Source organism: Salmo trutta, chromosome 23 (genome assembly GCF_901001165.1).
Source record: "Salmo trutta chromosome 23, fSalTru1.1, whole genome shotgun sequence".
Taxonomy (NCBI): Eukaryota; Metazoa; Chordata; class Actinopteri; order Salmoniformes; family Salmonidae; genus Salmo; species Salmo trutta.
The window spans coordinates 21,867,792-21,877,437 of NC_042979.1; the positions used below are offsets into that span (position 1 = coordinate 21,867,792).

The 9,646-nt window shown below is 42.7% G+C and overlaps 1 protein-coding gene across 2 annotated transcripts; it reads right to left on the bottom strand.

Annotated features, from left to right (window-relative positions):
* Positions 1-395: 395 nt before the first annotated feature.
* Positions 396-8,543, bottom strand: mtfp1 (mitochondrial fission process 1). 2 transcript variants are annotated; one of them, XR_003868905.1, is made up of 6 exons: positions 8,397-8,543; positions 5,147-5,274; positions 4,586-4,818; positions 1,155-3,595; positions 713-979; positions 396-604 (listed from the first exon to the last, which is right to left on the bottom strand). XR_003868905.1 is itself a non-coding variant. In XM_029709433.1 (4 exons), the coding sequence occupies exons 1-4, from the start codon at positions 8,464-8,466 to the stop codon at positions 3,523-3,525; spliced, it is 504 nt and encodes a 167-aa protein (XP_029565293.1). In that variant the 5' UTR covers positions 8,467-8,543; the 3' UTR covers positions 1,027-3,522. The 2 variants fall into 2 exon arrangements, 1 of the variants encoding a protein (XP_029565293.1); XM_029709433.1 differs by lacking the exons at positions 396-604; positions 713-979 and having other exon boundaries at positions 1,027-3,595.
* Positions 8,544-9,646: the final 1,103 nt, after the last annotated feature.

Genomic DNA, 9,646 nt, shown 5'->3' on the forward strand with positions numbered 1-9,646 from the left:
ATCAGCAGCAGATAAAGAAAACCTTTGGATTGCAGTTGTTATCTAGGACAGTAAAGTGTTAAGCAATCAGGAGCACCATCAGGTCAGTCACCTGAATGTGACACCATGTGTATCACCAAGACTAGTCAACGAGTTTGTCCTAAATGACAGCTTACCAACAACCCTAACATGACAGAAACATAAGGTGAACGAGTCTATCCCAAAGAAAAAAAACATTCTGACAGCCTAGAATTGCCTAGGTCCAGATTTGGCATGCATTGTGCCATGTAGCAGTCCCAGTAGCAATCAATTCACTGACATCAGGAAACTACCAGGTCTTATTGTGGTTGTTTCATGTAATGGACATAAAATCATATACTGATGTGTTACAAAAGGCAGGAGCCAGGGAACTAACATTTATTAGCAACAATTTATTTTCAAACCAAACAGAGCAGAAAGCAAATTGGTTAAACGTTTGTCAGTAAGTCTCTCCTGGGCCGGTAGCCTAGTCTGCCTCCCCTCCACACACACAGGTAGTAACCCACAGCCAGAGCTCCCATAGCTGTCAACACCACCATAGGGACCACCAGAAACAGAAACCAGACTGGAGAATCAATCAGTTCACCTGAAAAATATCATGCATTTACAATGAGTCAGTGGCCTAAACTACAAACCAAAGTATTGCAAACACACTAAAGGGGATTATTGAATGATTGAGAAAACATCAGCTCACCTTGTTCATCGGCACCAAGAGACTTATCTGTTCCAATGGGTTGGATCTCATCTGAGTCATAGGGCTGAAGCTCATCTGAGTCAAAGGGCTGAAGCTCATCTGAGTCATAGGGCTGAAGCTCATCTGAGTCAAAGGGCTGAAGCTCATCTGAGTCAAAGGGCTGAAGCTCATCTGAGTCAAAGGGCTGAAGCTCATCTGAGTCATAACTCTGTGGAGTCTCCACAGAGACGGTCCACTGGTCTACCCTGTATCTTATTCGTGGAACTCCTATAGTAGGTGGAAGGAAGGTCACTGAAAGTCACTTTAACTAGCCATTTAGAATGTCATCCAACTTTTAATTGGTTTCCATATTAGCAAAATTCAAATGAATCCAAACTTTTAAACATTTCTAAAGGCAGACTTTACACAAACATTTAGCAAGTTATCAAATATGTTATCATACCAGTTTGGGCCACAGCAGTGGCCACAAGCATCAAGACCAGCACACTGTGGATAAACAACATCATTCTGACAATATGCCAGCACTCAGACCACCTGGACTTTTTATGAGCTAATGGACCTAATCAAAAGAATTGCTGTCAGCTGTGGATCACTTACTCAATCACGACAAATTTCTTAAACTACAATCTTGGCTCGTTGCGGTCATTGATGTGATTGACTTTGACAGTGGCACTGTAGACATTTTATTGTTAAATCTATGTCGTGTTGTGGCCGTACAATCTGCAGGGAATGAAAGCTGTGACTGGCTGCATTGAGAAAAATATGTGCAATGTTGTTTAAAATCAATACAGCAATTTGTACAACTTGTTAGACCTTATTGTCAAACCACGAACACAATTACACAACAATATCTCTTGGTGAGAGTTGTCAATCATATTCCCCAGAGGAACGCTACTGAGACAGTTCTATGCTACTTGTTGCCAGTGAGTGTGTCATAACACATCCATAGTTAGTCCTTTTTTTCTGACACCACAGCATGAGGAATGTTGTACTGTGATATGGATTTATCAAGGTTGAAGTACTATACTCGTATTTGCGACAGTGTTTTGGCTGCGTATGAGGGGTTGCCCATTCATTTAAACAAGTGTCAAATGAATACATATGAAGAATCGTATTCTCACTGATAAATTAAAACATGTTGAATATGTTAAATTGTTTGCACAGGAAAAAAATAAATGTAATAAATGTATACAATACAGGATATTGTTTTTCTACAGTATATTTTTTTTTTTAAAGTTTCAGAGTAGGGGATAGCTAAATAGCTGCCCATTGCAGTATAATGTTCACTTTCGATGATAAATTACTATCGTTTTGTCAAATAATTTTTTTTTCAATTTCTCTGACAACTAAAAGAAAATGTAAATGTACATCAGTAGCAGGTTTGAAAACATATTTGAATTTTAAGGCTAAAACAAACATAAAATTAACAACAGTTAAACATTCCCTTGTTTCCAGCATGAAAATATATTGATATCGAAATATGAAATTAATTATGTGACTATGTGGGAAAATAATTAGATAGAAAAAAACATTCAAACTATCACAAAAATGTTGCGTTTTGGTGATGCAACATTTTTAAGTAATCAATATATTAAAAATACAGAAGTTGACTTATAACTGAGAAGTTAAATGAAAATGATTGCTAAATATTTGTTCTGGTGTACGAACAATTGGCAACATTTCCCAATTCAGTATATCACATGAATTTACATCAGGGCTCTCCAACCTGTTTTAAAACCAGCCCCAGTTCATTCAGCTTATCAACCAGCTAATTATTAGAATCAGGTGCGCTAGATTAGAGTTGGAGCAAAAACATACACAACAGTAGCTCTCCAAGAACAGGATTGGAGCACCCTGATTTACATATTCCAATAGCATTTCCCATTTCAGTATAAGATGACTCAGATTACTTGCATATTGCAGCACAGCTTTGTATACTGTTGGGTTCTCTTCCAGAGTAGCCTAAATCTTTGGCAATAATTACAGTATTTTATGCATATTCCCTTCATATGCTTTCTGCATAGGCCATGTTACACAATTATTACAGTACTTTCTAGACCTTAGATGCTACCAAAGTAACTGAATCTTTAGTGCCAACCAAAACTTCAAGAATTGTTACATCTATTCTGTTCACCTCTGTAATGAATGACAAGAAGCACTCAGGTTAATCTCAAGACTTAACATTGAAAAGTGCATCACAATATACTCTGTAAATATCTATTCAAAGTGACAGACAACCGTACATAAAACATTACTTTTGAGGCAGAAATAAACAAAAACAAAGGTACATGTTTACATGTAATGAAAATAGGGCCTTAATGCCAGGTCTAAGGACAGTGACCTGAATATTCCCAAATATGGCTAACATCAAGAGTTACCTGGATACATGCCAAGTGGAGGTCTGAAAATGAACAGGTGGGCTCTGCAGGCCAGTAGCAGCCACAGGTATTCAACTCCAGTCCTGGAGGGAAACACTGTCTGTTGGATCCCTTTTCTCCCTGATTCAAAGTCATTGACTGGCCAAAGAAACATAGGTCCCCCTAACTTGGAGTTTAACATGAAAATATGGGAATAAACAGAAGGGCAGAGACAAGTTGCAGACAGTACAGTGGCCCTGGAGGACTGGAGTGGAGTAACCCTGCTGTATTGGCTTTGTGCTTCACAGTGATGTTACAGTAGAGTGATCAGCAGAGTTTTCAGATGGCTTGGGAGGAAGTGCTGTCTGGGACAGAGGGTGGATGGGGTCAATTTCCTGGTGGAGCTAACCTGCCCGGGCCAGGGACCAGGCTGCAGGGTGGTCGTGGTGCTTATTAGTCATGCCTCTCTCCTGCAGATTGACCGTAGACCTTACGCAGGCTGGAGTCCAGCAGGAAGTCCACTCCCCTGTGGAGCACAAAGAAGGAGAACGGCTTTAAGGTTAGAATGTAGCAAAGATGGGACCTCCCCTCAAACACTGGGGGGGGGGTAAGTCTCCTGGCACCCTACAGACGTCATCAAGTACATATAAGCCTATAGATATGAATGTGCTATGCACTCACCGCAAATGCGCGTAGGCTATATCTCACAGCCATGCAAGATACTCCAGTTGTAAACGGTGGAGTCAATATTTGGAGTTTCCCATATTTTCAGAAATCGCATGTTGACCTATTTAAACTGCTGTTCACTGACAACCGTGCAACTCAACAATCAGCCGTTTGAGAAAAGCCATGTGCTGCCCAAATTGCGGGCTTCCAGACTAATCAAACCATTCATGTGATAAAACATAACAGCAATGTCTTCAGAAGCCAATGATCCGTTATTTATGTCTGTAAATAAATGTAATGCATACCAGAGGTGGGGGAAGTCCATCCGCACCGGGGATTAAATATAACCAGCCATTCAGAGCTGGGGATTGCAGAATCCCTCCCTAAAAACCAGACCCTGAATACACCTCTTCAACAATGGATTCAGATAAATAAGAACGGTGGCTACACATCTAACACATTAAAAAAAATTTTTAAATGCATTATGGTGTGCAACTTCTAATTGGACACTTAAAATGATGCATAGATTTAAAAAATGTAATGCTGTTTTCTAAGGTAGTGTGGATTTTTCCTCTCAATGGGCTGGGGAACACATTCAGGCTGAGACATTTAACTGCAGGCTAATACCTTGGCACACTTGGGACCATAAACATTGATGGGAAAACGTGCCAAAGTACACACGCTACTGTTATTTCTTCCTCCCGCTCACATTCAGGTTCTTTCTTTCTCAAACACACACACCTTTATCATGCTCTCGAACACACACTCCTTCACTGTCTCCCTGACACATATCAGGCACACATTCAGACTTTTTCTTCACTGTCTAACACCCTCACCCACCAACACAAACCTGTCGATGGGGTGGATGATGAAGGGGATGGTGGAGAGGCCAATGGCCGTGGTGGTCCACTTGCGTACGGAGAGGGGCAGGCGCGTGGTTCTGCCCAGGAGGTAGAGAGAGGCAGCACACACACGGTTGATGGTGAAGCCTGGGATAGCGACCGAGGCCAGGGCCTGCCATACAAACGTGTCCACCACTGCTACAGCCACCTTGGTTGTCTTCCCTGGGTTGTCACCATGCTCCTACAGCACAGGGACAGACACGGAGTGTGACTTTCTGTGCTTCAGACCACTTTATGTTTCAGTGTGGGAGTTGAGTTTTGTTCTATGACACTTTCTCTAGGGATTTTCTGGAAAAGCTCCATTTACTTTGGTATGTGTTGAAAAAGGCAATGTCATTTGGAAGTATGTGTTCTCTACATTTTTGGAAACTCAAGTTCATAACATAAATGCTTCACAGGGCAATAATTCCATGACCCCTTAAAAGAACGGTAGCTCATATCAATACAAATGAAGACAGGATAAGAATGAGAACAGAGCTTTGCTTTTACAAAATGTCCTCCTTCCTTACCACGGCAGCCTTCTTCCCCTTGTCCACAGCATCAGCGGAAACATACACGGTGGCAACTGCATATGTGGCCCATACAGCACTCACTGGCACCAGGGCACGGAAGGCCTCTCCCACCTCGTTGGCATAGCCTGTGAGCACAAGACGGCATGCCAGGGTAAGATACAAGCGCAATTAAGGCTTTAACTGCCTCACTGTTGTGAGAGGCCTCTAAACAAATCATAGCCAACCCCCACCGGATCAGAGCTAGGGGCCTAAGGTAAAACAAAATGTATTAGAATAATAATTCCAATTTCCCTCTTGGACCTCTGCCATGTAAAGGGGGGTACATTAATATTCCCTTTTGTTTGGGGCTGTGGGTAGTAGCAATAACCCCCCTGACACGTTTCGGTCCATAGAATGGGCGGTGACCTTTGGAGCAATATGCACTGTCCGCTCCAACAGGGTTGGAATGACTAATAATGCCCTTGGTCTGTCATTAGAATGCTTACACAGCTCCTTCTGCTGTGTTGGCTGCTGCTGAACCTGTGCTGCCACCCTGTGGACAAACATTACGCAGCGTCAGGTCTGTAGGCCTTTACACACGACACAAGGTTATATGAGAGATATACTTTTGTATATAGTGTGTGGACACCCCTTCAAATTAGTGGATTCGGCTATTTCAGCCACACCCGTTGCTAACAGGTGTATAAAATCGAGCACACAGCCATGCAATCTGCATAGACAAACATTGGCAGTATAATGACCTTACTGAAGAGCTCAGGGACTTTGAACGTGGCACCGTCGTACGATGGAATGAGATGTTGGACAAGCAGGTGTTCACATACTTTTGGACATGTAGTGCATTTGTTTACCTGGTACCTCGTTCAGTAAGGCTACTTAGCTGGCTTACAACCTGGTAACGTGACCAATAGGCTATGGTTTAAGACGATATTGGAAGAAAGGAAACGTGCTGGATAGCTACTCCAGGAGATGTGTTTCAAAAGGTAGGATAGGCATAACCTTTTATGGTGCGGGGAGCACCAGTGCTATAAGTTGGGAGTATCAGTGCTATAGCCTGAGTACCCCAGTCTGTTTTTCTGACATTCTAGTCATTCTTGCCACTCATTATCATGCCAACGTCACGTTTGGCGTCAAAAGGAGCTGGAATGATAGTGTAGCGGAGTTAAGAACGTGCTGTAAACTCACTCCACAGCTAGCAGTGTAGCGGAGTTAAGAACGTGCTGTAAACTCACTCCACAGCTAGCAGTGTAGCGGAGTTAAGAACGTGTTGTAAACTCACCCCACAGCTAGCAGTGTAGCGGAGTTAAGAACGTGCTGTAAACTCACCCCACAGCTAGCAGTGTAGCGGAGTTAAGAACGTGCTGTAAACTCACTCCACAGCTAGCAGTGTAGCGGAGTTAAGAACGTGTTGTAAACTCACTCCACAGCTAGCAGTGTAGCGGAGTTAAGAACGTGCTGTAAACTCACTCCACAGCTAGCAGTGTAGCGGAGTTAAGAACGTGCTGTAAACTCACTCCACAGCTAGCAGTGTAGCGGAGTTAAGAACGTGCTGTAAACTCACTCCACAGCTAGCAGTGTAGCGGAGTTAAGAACGTGCTGTAAACTCACTCCACAGCTAGCAGTGTAGCGGAGTTAAGAACGTGCTCTAAACTCACCCCACAGCTAGCAGTGTAGCGGAGTTAAGAACGTGCTCTAAACTCACCCCACAGCTAGCAGTGTAGCGGAGTTAAGAACGTGCTGTAAACTCACTCCACAGCTAGCAGTGTAGCGGAGTTAAGAACGTGCTCTAAACTCACCCCACAGCTAGCAGTGTAGCGGAGTTAAGAACGTGCTGTAAACTCACTCCACAGCTAGCTTGAAATGTAAACTTTTTTCTATAGTTCAACTGGTTTGTACGTTGTCAAGGAGGGCAGTCACGTGTGTTTGTGATCAGCCTTCCCTGTGGCTCAGTAAGTAGAGCATGGTGTTTGCAACGCCAGGGTTGTGGGTTTGATTCCCACGGGGGCCAGTATGAAAAAAAATGTATGAAATGTATGCATTCACTACTTACTGTAAGTTGCTCTGGATAAGAGTGTCTGCTAAATGACTAAAATGTAAAATGAAATTAGCCCAGTTATTGGCCAGGGACAGTGGATGAAGCTATACTATTAGCAACACACTGACGTGGGTTTCAAAAGCACAAACAGACCAGGCTACTAAAGAAAAAGTTCATTTAGAGCCCTGCTTGTACTAACACACAGGCACACTGGCAGCACTAAACAAAATCCTGTTACTTCAGTGAATCTGTTTCGAAGACAGGTTACGCTACTCATACAACAGTACATTCTGAACAGATTCTGTAACATTGTCATTTCTAACTATGTAGGCTACTGAATGTGCTTTACAATACACTGATCAATAATTGATTGGTGTTCATTATAATGCTATAAAGATAAAGCTGTAGTTGTATGCTAAATGTTTACTTGTGTGAGAGACAGGAAGAGGGCAAGGAGAGAACCAGTCAGTGTTAGAGGAGATAGAGAGCTGTGCATGCAGGCCATAACAGTCACCAATCTGCAGCTGGCCCTGGGGTTTATTTTAGTAACATAGCACATTTCAATGTCACCCCCAGCCAATGAAAACCCAGCAGAAAATGTTATAGCATTGCACAATGGCTAGTGTTATTGATCCCTTAAAATAAATGTAGAAGGCCCATTTAGCTTGAAATCAACCTGGTTGCCTTATGAGAATGAGGAACAGATATCCTCTACACTTTTGACTCCAAGGTCAGTATGGATAAATGGTATTGCAATGCAGGGACAGCTATATTAAATGTAGCTATTAGGCCTACTACGCTGAGATTCCAGACATTGTATCATTTCAATGGAACTGGTGCTTAAATATGTGATGAGCGTTTACTTATTTGTCAATGATGAATCACTACTAGGAAGTGCCATGCAATTTACCCAACCCACTAACCTAACTAGCTAGCTGTTTGAAGGCAGGTATAGATTGCTAGCTATTTGAATACATTGGTATTTGATCGGGTTGCTGAGCTTTGAATTGGTCGAATGCAGCCATTACAAAACAATATCACGTAAAGTATCGATTTATAAGAAGTTCAAGTTCAGACCTAAAACTGGATAGCTCACGAGCTAGCAACCCAGCTCGAGCTTGCCGTATCTTGTTCTACTAGTTTATGCTTGTTCTTAGCGTGATGGGGACATCCCCCTGGTTCAAGACATCCAAAAACACCACTTCTATTGCATACCTAAGAAGCGGACCCATGTGTCACGATAAATGTCGACCTCCTTGCTTGGTTTTTCTTGAATTTGATCCATGCTTCGTCTTTAACCCCATGTGTAGATAGTCCCAACTAGAAGCTGCGAGTCAAGTCTTGCAATGCGCCACACCGAGGGAGTGTCTAAGACTGTATGGTGCTATTCAGAAAGGGAAAAAAGCCTACTGTTTTTGTCTGACTTCACATTTGTTATTGGTAAATTATTAGGCCTATTATTTTGAGAATAAACCAGTATAAATTTACAAATGTAATCTTCCATAGAGGGATAAAGTCCGAGTCCCGTGACAAAAGTTAAGAATTTCTAGATAGTCCCTGATGATAATTTACATAATTCATACGCCGGAAGTCAGCGGATATAGGAAGAGAGAGGCTCAACTCGGTGGAAAATCTGTCTCCCTCCAACAGATGGCGTTTTTTCGTTGTTTCACCCACCAACTTTGAGAAAAAAACTGGTTATATTGGAGTTGTCTCGAGATGGCTATGCATTATCATTGCATGAGGCTAGTAGCATAGCTTCGGCAGTTGACGTCAACAACCCTCTGGCGCCATGCAGCCCGCTATGCCTCTTTGTGGACAACGACTCCCATTGTTAGGGCGGAGAGACATGTATCTTGTCAGTTTATCCCTAATCTTTGTTTAGGCATAAAAAGGGTTTTGTAGCACTATATTGGATAACTCCAATATGGTATCCTTCCGCTCTGTAGGATACTCGGTAGTGCTTTGGCTGACCCCCTTAAATAGCTGCTGCCACACTACTCCCTTCTCTTCCTTTTCTCAGTTGATTCCAGAGAGGATTCGCTTGGTAAGAGCTCTATGTTAGAATGTATAAGTGCAGAAATATACCCACAGCTATTCAATAGCTTGGAGCATCTAGCTAGCTAGCCTCTTCGCCTGGGTGCTCCGCTGTCCCCCCACTCGGTTTGGCTTGTGTCATCTCATTTGGGTTTTGTCCTGTATTTAATTAGTTATGACAGCCTAACCCCGCAAGATCAGAAGTCTGTGTATGTTTCACTCTGCGGGCTTGAAGTTCTCATCAGAGAGTGAGTCATGTGTTTCTATGTGCACCACGCTTATCTCTCACAGGGCACAGCCATTTTGCCTAGACTCTTCTGTGTTCCACAGGGAACGAGCTATGCAGTAGCTATCTTAACAAGAGCAGACCATCGCAGGACTAGGCACACTCCTTACATCCTGCCAACACCCCCACGTATAGTAGAATA